At 46.3% G+C, this 16,608-nt stretch overlaps 1 protein-coding gene across 4 annotated transcripts in view; it reads left to right on the plus strand.

Moving 5' to 3' along the window:
• The window catches only part of LOC140721815 (uncharacterized), a 51,987-nt gene extending 39,889 nt beyond the window's left edge, over window positions 1-12,098 (plus strand). For 2 of the 4 annotated variants that reach the window (XM_073036622.1, XM_073036621.1), the window contains 5 exons: window positions 1,967-2,078; window positions 4,370-4,491; window positions 5,193-5,341; window positions 7,506-7,538; window positions 11,014-12,098. In XM_073036622.1, coding sequence (XP_072892723.1) covers window positions 1,967-2,078; window positions 4,370-4,491; window positions 5,193-5,341; window positions 7,506-7,538; window positions 11,014-11,065 — 468 coding nt within the window. In that variant the 3' untranslated portion in view covers window positions 11,066-12,098. The remainder of the gene's footprint in view (window positions 1-1,966; window positions 2,079-4,369; window positions 4,492-5,192; window positions 5,342-7,505; window positions 7,539-11,013) is intronic. The other 2 variants (XM_073036624.1, XM_073036623.1) reach the window with 1 other exon arrangement.
• The last annotated feature ends 4,510 nt before the right edge of the window (window positions 12,099-16,608 follow it).

Below are 16,608 nucleotides of genomic sequence, written 5' to 3' on the forward strand. Positions count from 1 at the left end.
GCCATGTGTAGATAGGATCCTAGAGAAACCGTTCAGCACATTGGCCTTTATTAATCAATGTATTGAGTACAGGAGATGAGATGTTGTGTTGAAGATGTTCCAGACGTTAGTGAAGCCCAATTTAGACTATTGTCTGCAGTTGTGGTCACCGACATACAGGAGAGTTGTAATTAAGATTGAAAGAGCACAGTGAAAACTTACGAAGATATTGCCGCGTCCAGAACATTTGCACTTTAAGGAAATATTGAAAAGGTTTTGTCAGTATTTCTTAGAAGACAGAAGATTGAGGGTGGTTTTGAAAGATGTTTACAATATTACGAGTGGTGTCAATTGGGTAAATGCAAGCAGGCTCTTTCCACTGGTGTTGCGTGGGACAACGACCAGTGTCCTGGGTTGAGTGTGAAAAGTTAAAAAGTTATAAAGGAACATGAGGGGAAACCACTTCACTGAGTGGATCGTGAGAGCATGGAATAAGCTCCCAGCTCAAGCGAGGCATGCGAACTCGATGTAAACGTTTAAGAAAAGTTTGGATCGTTATATGATGATAGGGTTATGTAAGTCTTTGGTCTCGGTGAAGGTCGATTGGAGTAGCAGTTTGAATGGTCATTGCATGGATTAGATGTGCTGAAGGGCTTGTGCTGTACTTCTCTATTTCTCCATGAGATTGTACGGACAAGGTTTGTCACCCCGAGTGCGCTGAATGCTTCGAGTGTGCGATCTACGTTGATAGACCATAAGGCGATAAAGTATATCAGTAGAAGTAGGCCATTAGGCCCATCGATACTGTTCGGCCATTCAAACATGGGGTGATCCAATTCTCCCAGTCATCCCCACTGCCCGGCTTTCAGCCTATACCCTTGAAAGCGCTGCCTAATCAAGAACCTATCTCTCTCTGCCTTAAATTCACCCAATGACTTTGCCTCCAGAGCCGCTCGTGGCAACAAATTCCAAAGATTTACCACCTTCTGCTTAAAGTAATTTCTCCGCATGTCAGTTTTAAAAGGACTTTCTTCAATTCTGAAGCCGTGCCAAATTGTTCTGGAGTCCTCTACCATGGAAATAACTTTACCATATCTAATCTGTCCAGGCCTTTTAACATTCTAAATGTTTCTAGGAAATCCCCCTTCATTCTTCTGAACTCCAGGGAATACAGCTCATGAGCTGCCAGACCTTCCTCATAAGGTAACCCTTTCATCCCTTTCATGCTGGCGGAAACAGATACATTAGAGATTTTTCCATGGCGTTTATACAGGCACCTGAAGGAAAATGTTAGGGTACGGTCAATGTGAAGGGAGAGGGACTTAGTTTAGTCAGCCAGATGATTACAAATTTAATTGACCTGACACAGTACTGTGGGCTGAAAGGCCGGTCCCTCTACTTCTCTATGTTCCTGTTCTATGTTTGATTTGTCACAACTACCTTGTTCCAGACAGTGAATCCGTTGTTATCATTTGCGCCCAACAAATTCTGAGGATGTGCTGCGGCAGTTCACATGGATCGTCACGCTTCGGGTGCCAACATATCTTCCCACCAATGACTCTCCATGACCAATACGTCCTTGTAATATGGGAGGACACCAGAGCACCCGGAGGAAACCCACGCGATCACGGGGAGAACGGAGAATTCTTTACAGCCGAGAATGATTATGTGGATGGCGGGGAATTGAACCCATTTGCGAGTGCTATAAAACCCTACGTTGGTTGTTACAATACGCTGCCGCCTGGCCAGGGTACCTTCGGTGCACGAAGGGACTATTGACACATGTGCGGAGTACCGAGTGTACCTATTCAGAGGAACTTGTGCCACTTTAAGCCCTTACGCTGCTCAGTGTCATGACATTCTATCCGTCGCTGTGCTCACTTCGTTCTGCCTCGTCGTGTGCCATCCTTGCTCCTCAATCACGAAACACACATCACCGAACCCCTCTTACAACTCCTATAGTAAGAACTCCATTCTCTCTCAACAGTTCCGCCGTTACAAAGACTCGGTCTGGGTTGGAATACACGGCAGCTCCGTCCACAATGTTAAAACTGATATCGCACCGCTGTACCTATATCTCGCTGGGCGAAACCTGGAAGGTAGGAAAACGGCCAATATTGATGACATCAGAAACAATCTGTCGACTGTCAACTGGGGCAGACTGTTCCAGACACATATGTATTTGATAAGTTGGAGTATTAGAACATTGCCGTCGAGAGAGTGCAATGCTTTTATGTAAAAGTTTAAGATGATAAGTGTAGAAAACCGTCGTTTTCTAGAGATGTGGAGGCGCTTGGTAAGAAAAAGTGGAGATGTGCATCACGTATAAGCAGGTAGGAACAACATATCTATTTATGGAGTAACCTTAATGCAATGGAATAGGTTTTTTTTAAAGAATCAGGAGCAACAATGGAGCACATGAGATTTCCCCAACAGACAAGGGGAGGGAATGATCGGGATGATTGGGGATACTAATACTGTATGGAGACATGTGGAGATAAAAGAAGTAGGGAGATCATAAATGATTTTTCTTTTTCATCTGTATTTAGTCAGTAGACCTCTACAGAGTCAATAGCACAGAGGCAAAGTGGCAACATCTTCACAGAGAAGGACGTGTTTGTTGTCCTGTCGCATCTTAGGGATGCAAGTGGAAAAGTGGTAATGTTGTTGCTGTAATTAGTTGAAGGTATTCTAAACAAATGATACATAAGTATTTGTTTTGACATGGATGAAGTTTAATCAGCTTAGTTTCCTGCCTCTAAGTTATTGAGGCCGTTGCCACTAAAGTTGATGAAAGCAAGGCTGTGGACATTGTATACATGGATTTCAGTATTCCAGTTGAGAAGGGCCCGCGTGGGCGTTTGGTCAAGAAGTTTCGATGCATTCAAGGTTAGGTAGTAATTTGAATTAGACAATGGCTTTGTGGAGCAGCGAAGTACATTGTTGCCTCTCTGGCTGGAGACCTGTGACTAGTAGAGAGCCGTAGGGATTGATGTCGTGTCCGTTGTTGTTTGCCATCTATCTAAGGGATCTGAATGATAATGTGGTTAAGTCGATTAGTAAAATTCAGGGACCACACTAAGATCGGGAATGTAGTAGACAGTGAGGAATACTGTCATGGCCTGCAGCGGGGTTTGGGCGAGCTGGAAATTGTGCTTAAAACGGCAGATGGAATTCAATTCAGTCAAGTGCGAGATTTTTCACTTCGGTTGGACCAACCACGGTAGGGCTTAAACAGTGAAAGACAGGGCACTGAGGAGTGCGGCAGAGCAAAGGGATCTGGGAATACAGGTCCACAATTGATTGAGAGTAGCATCACAGGTTGATCGGGTCGTAATTCAAGATGTTTGTACATTGGTGTTAATAAATAAAAGAACTGAGTAAAGGAAATGGAAAGTTAACTTGTCTAAACTAAGATTTAAACAAGATTGAAAGAGGGCAGAATAAATTTTAAGGGGCATTCGTGGTCTTGAGGACCTTAGCTATGAGAGACAATTGTATTGGTTAGGACTTTAATTTCTGGAATACAGAATATTTAGAGGAAATTTCACAGAGGTTTAATAATTATGATGGGTATAGATAGATTGAACCATTCAGGCGTTTTCCACTGAGGCTAGGTGGGAATACAAGCAGAGGTTAAGGGTGAAAGGTGAAAAGTTTGGTCTTCACTCAAAGGTTATGGCAATGTTTAAAGACCTGGCAGCAGAAGTTGTGCATGCGAGCTTGTCTTCAAAGTTTAAGTGAAGTTCGGACACTTACATAGATGGGAGGGGTATGAAGGGTTAGGGTCCCTGTGCTGGTCGATGGAAGCTGGCAGTTTAACTCGGTCAACACGGAGCAGATAGGCCGAATGGCCTGTTTCTGTCTGTTCTGTTCAATGATCCGCTGACTCCACGACTTGGAATGAACTGGATGAGGCAGTGTAGGTTGGGATATTAAGTTCACAGATGACAAGAAGCTTTGCTGACTTGGAGATAATGTAGAGAATTGCTGTCAGCTGCAGCAGATAGTGACAGGATGTGGCAGTGGGCTGAGAAATGGCAGCTGTTGTTAAAGCCCGACAAGTGTGAAGTTAGATTGCAGAAGGAAATCTGGGATCCGCACCACAGGTCCATCAAACCTGCAGCAGAAATTGACAGGGTTATTGAGAAGGCGTGTGGTGTGTTTCCCGGGGTGGTGGCAGAGGCAGACACAATGGATCACTTAGGAAACTCCTTGATAAGCATATGGAGGTCTGTGTGGGAGCGAAGATTCAGATTGATCTTAAAATAGATTACAATGAGGTCACAACATCGCGGAACGTAGGGTTCTATTTTGAAACTAATGCTTAAGTACATTAGTGTTTCCAAAGACCTGTATGAAGTATTATAACATTCTACAAAACCCTTAGAGATGTGGATCCCGTACACTGGACAATTTCTCGTTTCATTGACCGGGTATAGAGTGCTTGCAATCTACAATTTGCTTCCCGAAGAGCTCTGGGACAATCCTCCAACAGCAACCGATACACGAGTGAGTACCAGCTGAAAGCTGTCAATACGTTGTATTATGTCTGACCCCCCACCCCCCAATCTCTAGAGAGGCAGGTGTTCAGGAAGGAGCCCTATGGAATAGTCTGATGGTTTCTTCTTTATCAGCTGCTGAAATCAGACACAAATACTTGACCAGGAGGAAAAGCTGGAGTTGGTTTAGTTGTTTGAGATTAAGTCCCAGAGATCTGTCAGCAGAGAATAAGATCAATGTTTTCCAGGAGGGTGTGGAATTCGGCACCTCAAGACGCTTTTGCTGTCCAATATGAAGGAAGAGTTTGGGGTTACTTAAATGCACACGGTGCAAAAGGACGAACAGAGCATGATTATCTTAACGGGAAATCATGCCTGACAAATATGCAGGTATTCTTTGAGGAAACGACAGGCCGGTCTGAAAAAAGGCGAGGAAGTGTGATAAATCAGTGTATCTGAATCTGAACCTGAGGTAGATGCAGTGAGTCATGGTGGGTGCGTTTCTAACGGATTGTTTCTGTTCCGGGATACTGAAGGGAGAGGACGTGTAGGGGAATGTATCGCGGGTCCGGAATCTGGGCGCTGAGTGGAACTGCAAAGTGATCTCAGATATGACTTGACAACTGATTGAATGGAAGAACGGGGTGGAAAGCGGGGAGCTGGTGAATCGGAATTTCCCTGTTGCCATATTACGCTGTTTGCATCTCTCAGGTGTTCGTCACTCGTTTACCAATGATGGATGTGTTCGCCAGGAAAATCCGTTGGCTTCTCTTTTCCGACGTAGGTGATTTCAACCGCACGCTCACTGTGCAGAATGTCCATGTCAACAATTCCAAATTCTTCGTGTATTCCTGCATGAGGTAGGTCATACAGCGACACGTTTATTTAGGTTTTTCTACGATCTGTGGCCAACGGGCTTTCCTAGAATGTACTGGGGCGGCTCGCAAGATTTTGCCATGTTTCCGGAGCTAACATATCATTTGCACAGCTTCCTCATCAGAACCCACAGTTTCCCAATATCCAATGACAGCAGCATGCCTCCACACAGGACAACCCCACACCTGTGGTGTGAGGAACACTTACTCCGAGGGTGAATCCATCACTCTCAACACGTCACCAATAGCAAATATCTTAACCCCATGCAGATACAGCACTGGAAAGTGAAACACGAGATTTCACCTAGGTTAACAAACAACCACTCTTCCGTCTCCCAATCCCTGTCCCGGGCAAAAGATCTGAATTTCATTGCTGGTGCTCCGAGACAACGGAGAGCCTAAAGCAGAGCCACCATGTAGTGTCCCGTTTTGGATGCCCAGACACAGTTAGTCAGCATCTTTGTCCCACCTTCCTGCAAAGTCACTTCATGCACTGTCAGAATCAGACCATTATCACTGTCCCATCTAAAGACAACACCTCGCATGAAGGCACCATGAATCACCGTGTTGTGCGAGGCGGCATTGTGTACGTCCTGCTGAGCGAGCAGTGAACCAAGTCTCCGGGTGCACCTCGCTGCACACGACTGAGGCTTCTTCAGATTCTGGCGCCAAAAAAACAATTAGCGGCCAAAGGCTCGGAATTGGCGATTAAATGCATGAGGAAGATTGTCTCTGGGAGCGAGGCGATAAATAAATCAGAGGCAATGTATCATTAGGATTCTCACGCTGACAGAGGGGTGGAAACGCTCCCGTGGTGAAACCCATCTCCTCACGCTGCTCTTTCAAAGGGAAGGGACCGTTTGAACGACTGTCCTCGACTCTAAAAGTGAATGGCTGAATGCTGTTCGATCGCAGAGCACTGCAATAAATTCTTAAGCTTTTCAAATTTTCCGGACAGATTTCTCAGTCAAGATCTCCCCTGTACAAAACACTGCTGGTCTGAGACTGTTTTATCACAAGATACTCCAAAGTTTCACCCTCAATAATGACTCAAAAATCTCATCAGCAGGTAGCTGTACACGGACGATTTATAATTAGTTTTCGATAAGATCATGAGATGTGGGAGAAGTATTGAACCATTCGGCCCATCGAGACTCTCCACAATGTTATCTTGCCTCATTTGTTATCCCGCTCGCCTCATTTCTCCTGTTTTAATCTCTGTACTTTGTTACCTTTACGAATCAAAAGCCGATCAAACTCCACCTTAAATAAAATCACAAACATGGCCTCCACATCCATGGCGATGAATTCTTCAAATTCAGCATCTACTGATCCTCATGTGCTGTGCTGTACTACAGCATGTTCTATTAAGCTGGGGGGTCATATGGGAGGCAGGGTTTAAGTGTCGACAACAACATTGCGGCCGAAGGGCCTGCACTGTTCTGTACTATTCTATGTTCTATGTTCTAGCGAAAGGAATTCTTCATCCTCTCTTAGGCGACGCACTCTGCTCCAATCCACAATCCCCCATAGGAAACGTCCTCTCTCCAGCTACTCTAACCAGGCCATTCAATGGTCCATGATTTTCCAGCTCATTCTTCAAAACTACATCTATCGTTGAGCTGAGAGTCTCTCTCTAATTTTATACCTTCATCTTATCCTTGAAACAGTCTGTAGCTTTAGGTAAAAGAGTTTAAATGGATGTGGAATGTTCTGTGTGCGAGCGGGGCGGTGAATGAACCAGAGCCGCTGCAGTATCGGTTGGGTGTCCGTCCCTACGGAATGGTGGGAACGCTCTTGCGCTGTCAGATAGAAGGCTCGCTTATCACACTGCTCCTCCGAGGGGTGAAACGGTGTGAAAGGCTACACTGTGTGTCCCAGGAGAGAAGCTCGGTCAGTGTTCCAGAGAACTCTCCGGTTCAGGCATCAATAGAGGGAAGGAATTTGGTGGGATTGTTGAACTTGATGTTGACTTCTAAGGGGTCAGTGTGCCCAGAGGGAAGGTGGGCTGGCATCCCGGCGCTGCCACTGAGCATCTTTGGAAGGGTTCAGGCGTCGGGTGGCAGTGATAAGGGAAGAGTTGGTCACAGTTAACTGGTTGATGTGCGGTCTCTAATTCTTTGTTTGTTGTTTCCACAACCACGATTAGGGATTCAAGGGTGCTCCAAAGTTTGTCGCAAGGGTAAGTGCAGGGGAATGTTGTGACTGTGATCGGGTCAGTTAATGAATCAGAGACGCTGCAGTATCAGGTGGGTGCTCATGCTGACGGTCGGTCAGGAACAGAAAATATGGAACACTAGACCTCTATGTTCGCCCTTTATCCTTGATTGTTGCCGACTCAAGACCTTCATTCCTGAGAGCCGTCTTTTTTTTTTCTATTATCCATGTGTCTAAGAGTTTCTTAAATGTACCTGATAGATATGTCTCTTACCGGACTCCTGACACAGCGTTCCACACACCCACCATTATGTGTAAATACATACGCCAGGCAGCCCCTATACCTCCGTCTAAATACATTAAAATTATATCTCCTGATAGTTATTTACACACTGGGAACAATGTCTTTGGCCATCCACATGACCTATGTCGTTTAACTTGTACAACCCTATGCAGTCGCCTTTCACCCACTTCTCTGTAAAAGGAAAAGCCATAGCTCGCTAAACCTATCCTCATATGAATATCCCTCTAGTCTAGGCAGCATACTGGTAAATCTCAGTTTTTCAGCTTCGAAAGCTGTTACATACTTCCTGTAATGGGGCGACCAGAATTGAGCACAATATCCCAAGTTTAAATGAGCGGCAACATTACTCGCTGCTTTGAACTCAACCCCTTGACGATTGAGGCCAACATCTCATACAGTTTCATAACAACCTGTTCAACTTGCGTGTCAACTTTGATGAGTCTATGAGTGTGAAACTAAAGATGACTCTGTTCTTGCACAGTGATAATGAACCTGTCATGAACCCTGCATTTGGCATTCAAATTCGACTTTGCAAAGTGTATCACTTCACACTTTTCCACATTGAGCTCAGAGTTGCCAATTCTCAGCCCAACTTTGCATTCCTCATTGCCCTGTTGTAACCTACATCACAATCCACACTATCCCGAAATGTCATCTGGAAATGCAACAGCCTAATCACCCGCTTCCCGAACAGATTTCTGTGGAACACCACTGGTCACCGACCTCCAAGCGAAATACCCTCCACCTGTTACCACACTCTGTTTTCTGTGGGTAAGCTAGTTCTATCTACAGTAGCCACGTTTGTCTGCCACCCATAGCTGAGAAAGTTTTCCTAAAATCTTCATCAGTGTGCTTTGTCTAATAATTAAGAATTTGATTCTGTTCCTGAGACATGTCCTGCCCCTCTCACAGCCATGATCAGACTATCGTTATTCAACTGTCCAGAAATACTGTTGAAATATATCCTCCAACAGTTTGACCGCACATACGTTGGGCCTACATGTCTGTAATTCCCAGCGTTTTCCCTGTTTCTTTCCTTGGTCAAAGGAATAACAGCTGGCAACGTCCAATCCTGTGATACTATTGCAATAGCCGGATGACACAGACAGGTCATTACCGAAGGCGCAGCAGTATGTTCCGTCCCTTCCTGTAGAAAACTGGGATAGATCCCCTCTGGCAATGGGAATTTATGTACCCTAATGTTCTCGAAAATTTCAGCTCATCCTTTTTCTAAACATTGATATGTTCAAGTATATCAGCCTCTTCTACATCATGCTCAAATTTGAAAAATTCCCTCTCAATTGTGAACACTGAAAGAAAATATACATTAAGGACCTTCACTATCCGGGCCGACCTCAAGCGCATATTTCCGCTGTTATTCCTGATCAGTCCTACGCATTCATCCATCTGTTCTTCACATAGGTGTAAATGGCCTTTGGGTTTCAAAGCTCCTGCCTGGCTAACTTGTAGTTCATTTGAAACCTCTCTGATCCCTGCTTCCTAAATCTTAAGTCTGCTTCTTCCTCTCTCTGGACTATCTCTTATCAACCATGACTCCTTTACTCTACCATCGCCGACCCTATCTCAATGGGACAAACCTATCCAGAAGAAAATGCTAGCTCTTCCTTAAGAAAAAAATTCCACAGTTCAGTTGTGCATTACCCTGTGTATATCTCTTCCCAATTTACGTTTCCAACTTCCTGACTAATAGCATCGTAATTCGCTCTCCCACCAATCAACTGATTTATAATACCGTCTCTTCCCATCCTCATTCAATGCCAGGGTAAAGAATAGGAGTTGTGGTCACTGTCTGTGATAGGAGGTCTGGCAGTATCGCATCGGGAAATATGGCAGGTGACCTGGTTCATTGGTCTAATATGGCGTTTCCTTCAGATGTACTGCCACTAATGAGTCGAAACCACTTATGGGTTCCTCGAACAGATTCTGCCAATCTACCTTTTTCTCTAAGGAGGTTCCAGTCAATATAAGGGAAATTAATGTCACAATAATAAACGTCTTTATGCTTACATATTTCCAAAATCAATCTTCTGAATTGTTCCTCGGTCATTATTTGGCTATTTAACTGGTCCGTCTACTTCATACTTCCAATAGCATATCTACTCTTCCGGATTCTGCCTCCATCCACATTGACTCACTGAATGATCCGATCACGACTCCTCCATTTGTGCTGCTGTGAGATTATCCGACTCTTGCACTTTTCCCCCAGTCCCGTTTGAAACATAGAAGCACTGAAACATCCAGAAGCGATTCCTGCCCTTGTAACAACAAAGCCTCAGTTATGGCCATAACTCCGTAGTTCCATGTACTGAGCTGCTCTTGAAATACATCTCCCTTGTTCCCACACTTCTCGCATTAAAATAGGCGCAGTACAATCCAACCTACAGTCTGTAGGTTCACCACCTCTCCTTCCTCACAATGTCCTAATACGCCACTGTTTTTTTCCTCTGACATATCCCATTCCCCTCCTGAATTATGTTTCCGTTCCCCACCACCTCTATCAAACCTGTCTGCAAGATTTCCCTCCAGTTCATGAGGCGAAGTAGTTACCGAAGCGGGTTTTGCGATACAGGATCCACCTCTATTTGGAAAGGTTGGAGTGATTAGGCATAGCCAGGGTGTCTTTGTAGAAGGAAAATCATGTTCCATAAATTTGATCAGGTGTTTTGAACAGATAAACAAGAGGTCTGACACGGTCCCAAATTGTAAGATAGCTGAAAGGTGACATACAATGGATCCCTCTGGATAAATGTAGGTGGATCGGTGGGATTGGAGACACAGACAGAGAGATGGTGAAGATGTCTGACCCGTTGCCCTGCAGCTGTAAAATCATTGGCACCCAGAGTTGGGAGGTCACCTCACAACTGTTCATCATGTTGTTTAGACTTCACCTGCAGGATTGTGTACACCTGTGGTCACTATAATATTGAAGGGATGTGATTTTGCTTGTGAGGGTGGAAACAAAGAATCCCATGGGCGTAGGAAGTCAAACTACAGACACGGGAGTTTCTAGATTAGAAAATTCTAGCAATAAGTCACCCGTTGCTTCTGTGACGCCGCTGTTTTTTTTTCTTTGGAGGAGGACCGGTTTAATGATGAAGAGAACAATACTTTCAGTAAAGGCACTGCTCCTCCACACTCAGGAACATTCCCCTCAACTCTCTTTTATATCTTTCAGTCAGGAGATATGGTTCGTTTCCACCGGCGGATTCGACTGCCCGGCCCCGTGAGGCCAACGAGAACGCTTTGGATCCTCCACTTGCTTCCTGTTAAACGCCACTTTCTACATGCTCTCCACTGTTAATTCACTCCCAACACCGCCACTCAGTAATCTCAGCAGTGGCCTGCTCACCCGTGGGGTAATGCCAGACATCGAATACCCGTGACCAACCCGTGTGGGATCATCAACTACTCTCACAGGGGCCGCAGAGTGGCTTTATTGGGAGCCCAGTTCTGGGACGTTGGCAACTGTGGTCCTTCGGCTGACACAGGACTATCTGACCTTTGTAATGCGATGTGGCCCAGAAATGATATTACCTTGTCAGCCTGATTCGATTTGTCACGATTACCAGACAGATTGGACGTTTCCTAGGATCTCTTTCATTCCCGGCGTAACAGTACGATAGTGAACACGTCCAAAACCGCGAGGAATCCCAGACTGACGTTTGAGGTTCGAGTGGATGTCTGTGTCTCTAATGCGAGTCCACGACGGAAAGTCAAGAGACACGGGCCACTTTTGTCGGACCGCACGGGTTTTCGGCACCAGAGCTGTGTAAATACTGGGCAGAACAGCCGGCGGATGTTTGATATGATCCACTTCCTGTGTTGATGTAACTGTAAACACTCTCGTGTACTCTGATGGTAGCAGGGGTTCTAATATTTCTTTTTCCACGGCATGTGGCAGCTCCTTCTCGGAGCTCACTACTGACCACACTGCCTTTCTGACATCTGTCCCGCGGTGGGATAACCATTTCCCAACTTAACTGCATGAATCAATAAAGCCAACGCTGTTTGCATTAACTTGGTCTGCATCTCTTGTCAAACGCTCGCTGCTGTCAAATCCGACTGTTCATTGGGAAGGTACATTCAGCCCCACCGGGAATAACCAGCTCCTAGGGCAGTGAAAACAGCATGCTGACACACCCACACTAACAGCTCACCCCTCTTCCCTTCCAACACTGAGCCACTCTGTGGAAAACTGTCAGCTGATAGTGACGCCGCCTGGGGTGCGGGGAGGGTCGTGTGGAACCGGAGCGGTACACCGTCAGGGAAAATGCGAGCAGTCACATTACTAACGTGGGCCTATAACCAAATGGTCTCTCCCAACATATTGGTATCACATTCCGTGAGGTTAGATAGGTCTGAGTTGACGGCTCGGATAGTCAGAGCGCAGGAGGATAACCTGTCGGTGGGGTAATGCCAGACTTAGCAGCTATCACTGGACAGACGTCATACCCACAACATTCCCCCTCTTAACCACCTCCATCCTTTCGCACGGCTGTCAATCTACTCGGGGCGAAACACCAAGCCCATAACGGTATCTTGCAGAGAGACAGTGACATCTGGAATGGGAGGTGTGAGAATCAGAGAACAGTGATATTAAGAATCTGCCCGTGGAGAGGGGACATTCGATGAGGGGCCAGGGAGGGGCGTGGTGTGGATACCGTTGGAGGGGATATTGCTTTCGGAGGGGGTGATAATTGTTTAGAGAGAAAGGATTGGGTTGGACGAGGGGCTCGGAGACGTAATCAGTAACAGATCTGAGAAGGGAGCTGTGGCTGGGCGTGACTGTGGAAGTGATGGGGGGGGGGGGGGCGGGGGATGTGGATGAGTTCGGAGAGTCTTATGACCGAGGGTCCCGGGAGGGAGCGCCGTGTGTTTGACGGTGGGGATGTGAGAATCAGGTTTAATATCACTGGCGCGTATCTAGACATTTGTTCTCTTATGGCACTAAGACAGAAGATACAAAGTTATAAAAGAATAAATTAGATTGAGAAATATGTATTAATATTAATTACGTATTTTCCAATGTATTCGTAGTTCATAAAGGCAGGAAAATTATGTGGGCGTACATATGGACTCATTTAATATTCAGAAATTTGATGGCGTAGGGTAAGAACTGTATCTGAACTGTTGAATGTGGGTGTTCAGGCACCGTTAACTCCCCCTGACGGTAGCAATGAGAAGAGTGCGTGCCCTGGGTGATGGACATACTTAGTGATCCATGCCCTATCTCTGATCATCGCCTGTCGAAGATGCATTTGGAGCGAGAGAGGACAATGTCCGACATCAATTTAGCTGAGACTGCAACTTTCTGTAGCCTTTCCGATCCTGCGCAGTGGCCCCCTGAGGAATGGGTGGAGCGTCGGAGGGTTGATCACTGAGAGTTCATGGAGGAGTAGCAGTTCTGGGAGATTGACTGTCCACCCATCTCGTTAACACAGTGAGGGACGCGGAGCACACAGGCTGCCTGCGAACTGCAATGGACCGACCCTGTGGTTGTTCCGGTACTCGCAGCAGAGAAAAGCACAGGAGGCCAAACGGCCCCTAAAATTAGCGCTGGCAATCTGCATGACCATGGTTAATCCTCCCATGTCTCAGCTCCTCTCCTATGCCGGACCCCATCGCCCACAGCTCCTCCATCATTTAAGTATGCACCGGTCTCCACTTTAACTAGTGGATGCAGCTGCATGAGAGAACAAATGACCCCGTGCCGCGCTCAAGGCTGAAACTTGTTCCGCTCTAAACCAATGTGAAGTGCCACCCTCGCTATCCATGCCCCTTGTCCAATTTCTGCTGCGTTCTGCAATCATCACTCAACTCCCTCCCCGCCAAATACCTTTCGCCGAATCCCTCCGGTTTCCATCCTCTGCTGACACTCTGCGATCAGACGCGTCCTGTCGGGTTATCTCCCAACTGACCCTTCCGGTCTAGCTCTGTTTTAGACAATAAGACCGTAACATATACGAAAAAAGCTCTAAGACAGTTGGATCATCGAGTCTGCTCCGATCTCTCTCAGCCCAATCTTGTCTTCTCGTAACCCTTCATGCCCCGATTAATCAAGTATCTATCAATTTCTGCCTTTTATATATCAAATAATCCGGCCTCCACAGTTGTCTCCCTAAAAATAAAGATCCCGATAATCCATCCCTCCCTCCTACACCAGTTCTTCAGCCACACATGTACCTGTCAGATCATCCCATCCTTACCTTCACTGGCGAGTGCACAGGCAGTGGTCTAGATATAACTACCTTGAATGTCCTGTCCGTCCGCTTTCTGTCTAGCTCCATAAAATCTCTCTACAGTGTCTGCTTATTTCCCCGTGTATGTTACCGGTGGTCAGATGTATCTCGGCTTCTGGTTGCTCACACTCCCCCGTGAGAATGCCGTGGAGCGATCAGAGACTTCCCTGACCCTGACGCCTCGGAGAAACATGCCGTCTAGGAGCCACTGTCGAGTCGACAGAATCTAGCCTCTTTTCCTCTGACTATTTCATCTTCCATCACCACCGCAGTCCTCTTCATCTCTCTGTTCTTCCATGCTACCAAAGTGCCAGACACCATATCACTGCGACCACCTGCTCCCCACCCTGGAGCAGATGTGTATATCAGGAACGCTGGAGATATCCCGGAATTCCCACATCTAACGCGCAGAACAACTCCGGAGAGATGTTGCTGGCATTAAGTTGCTGCACAAACACTTTTATTTACGGGGTAACGAAGACCAAGTTCAAGCAACAGTTCATCAGTGTAAAGAAATGTCCGTTTCTGTCAATTATTCCATTAATTGATAAACATAATATCTAAGTTCTTCCCGGAGGCAGTCGCAGTGTTTTCCATCTTGACACTATAGAATTGGCGCTCATCAGAGAACATGGCAGCAGGTAGAATAAAACTAGTTTAGAATCCGGGAGTGACAGAGCACGGCAACAGAACCTTCGGCGAACACAGCTCCCGATCTTCACCTCCTACCGATTACTAAACTCTTCCTCCCTTTTATTTTTCTTTTTTCATTATATCTCCGGTATCGTCAGAACCACAGCACGTTCGATAATGAATCCCATACCCCAGTGTAAATTTCCATCGGTCAAGTGACCGACGAAGCCGTAGCTTCCTGTGACATGGAGGAAAAGGAAATGCTAGCGGAAATACTGCCGTCCCGAGGGGAACTGGCGGAATTCGCCCTGAGCACTCCTGAGAACAGATCGGGCCTGGTTCCTGATCGGATTGAGTGGGCAGCACGGCAAAGAGATTTAGCTGATTGCACTCTACATCGGCACGCCCTTCAACACGCTATGAGCAGACAACATCCACGTGCACAGAGGTCCTAACTTCTGTGACTGAGACGGAGAAAAGACAGGAGATTGGCACCGAGAGGAAAATTGCTTCAGCCATGCTGAAATGGCGGTGTAGACTCGACATGAGACCCGCAAATGGCCTAATTCGATTTCTACATCTTATGCTATTAGGGTCGTATGGTCCGAAATGCTAGAAGAACTCAACAGGTCAGACAACATCTATGGAAATTAATAAACGTTCAACGTTTCTGTCCGAGACCTCACAAATTAATTACCGCCTCGTCGAGTACTTCAGATCTGTCAATAAAAGGAAGCATTTTTCAGTGGTCACTCATTTCAATTCCCATCCGCCATTTACGTCCCGGCATGTCTGTTCATGCCTTCTTGTTCTGCCATGATGTGTCCACTCTCAGAGTGGAAGAGCAACACATCACATTCCGTTTATGTAGCCTCCAATCCTATGGCATGAATATGAATTTCTCCAACTGATTGTATTTCTCCCTCTCCTCCTCCTCTCCGTCATTTCCCTACTCTGACCTCTTACTCTTTTCCTCACTCATTATCACTTCCCCCTGATTCCCTCCTACTTCCGGGTTTTGCCATGAGGAACTCTCCCCTCTTGTATCAGATTCCTTCTTTTCCAGAACTTTGCCTTCTGCCCTTATCACTAGCCGGGCACTTGATTTCGTACAATTTTCCCAACCACCTGGTTTGACCTATCAGCTTCTAGCTCGTCCTCCCTCCCCCATAACAACATACTTATTCTGGAATCCGCCCTCTTACTTTCCGGTGCTGCTGAAGAGTCGCGGCCCGAAAAGTCAACTGTTTATTGACTTCTGACTTGTTGAATTCCTCCAGCTTTTTCTATTTCCTCGTCCCTCACCTGGTAAACCGGGCTCGCATCTCGTTTCGCATCAGTATGAAGCAAAGCAGATCAATCACCATGTATGATCCTCGAATTGGAACCACCGCATTCATTACATTTTTACCAACAGTGGCAATTGTTATACAGATGCACAAAAGTTGCAGCGTTGTTGATAGTGAAGCATTCTCTTCTTTCCAGTCCTCCGTCTGCACCGCCTCTGCTCACACGAACGATGGAGATTTTCCTTGTTTTTCAAAAAAAGTGGCTTCCCTTCCTCTACAACGAACGATGCCCTTACCGCATCTCATCATGTCACGCATGTCTGTTCTTACCCCACCCACTTATCCCTACCAGGAATAGGGTTCCTCTTGTCCTCCCCTACCACCCACCAACCTCAGCGTCCAGCACATAATTATCCGTAACTTAGACACCTCCAACGGGATCACGGCCCAAGGCAGATCTTTCCCTTAACCCTCCCCTCCATGTTCTGCTTTCCCCAGAGATCGCTCCCTACCGGACTCCATTATTCATTTGTCCCTCCCTATTGATCTCCCTCCGAGCACTTACTCTTGCAAGCTGATCATGTGCTACACCAGCCGGTGCACTTCCCC

The sequence above is a fragment of the Hemitrygon akajei genome, unplaced genomic scaffold (genome assembly GCF_048418815.1).
Source record: "Hemitrygon akajei unplaced genomic scaffold, sHemAka1.3 Scf000062, whole genome shotgun sequence".
Lineage (NCBI taxonomy): Eukaryota > Metazoa > Chordata > Chondrichthyes > Myliobatiformes > Dasyatidae > Hemitrygon > Hemitrygon akajei.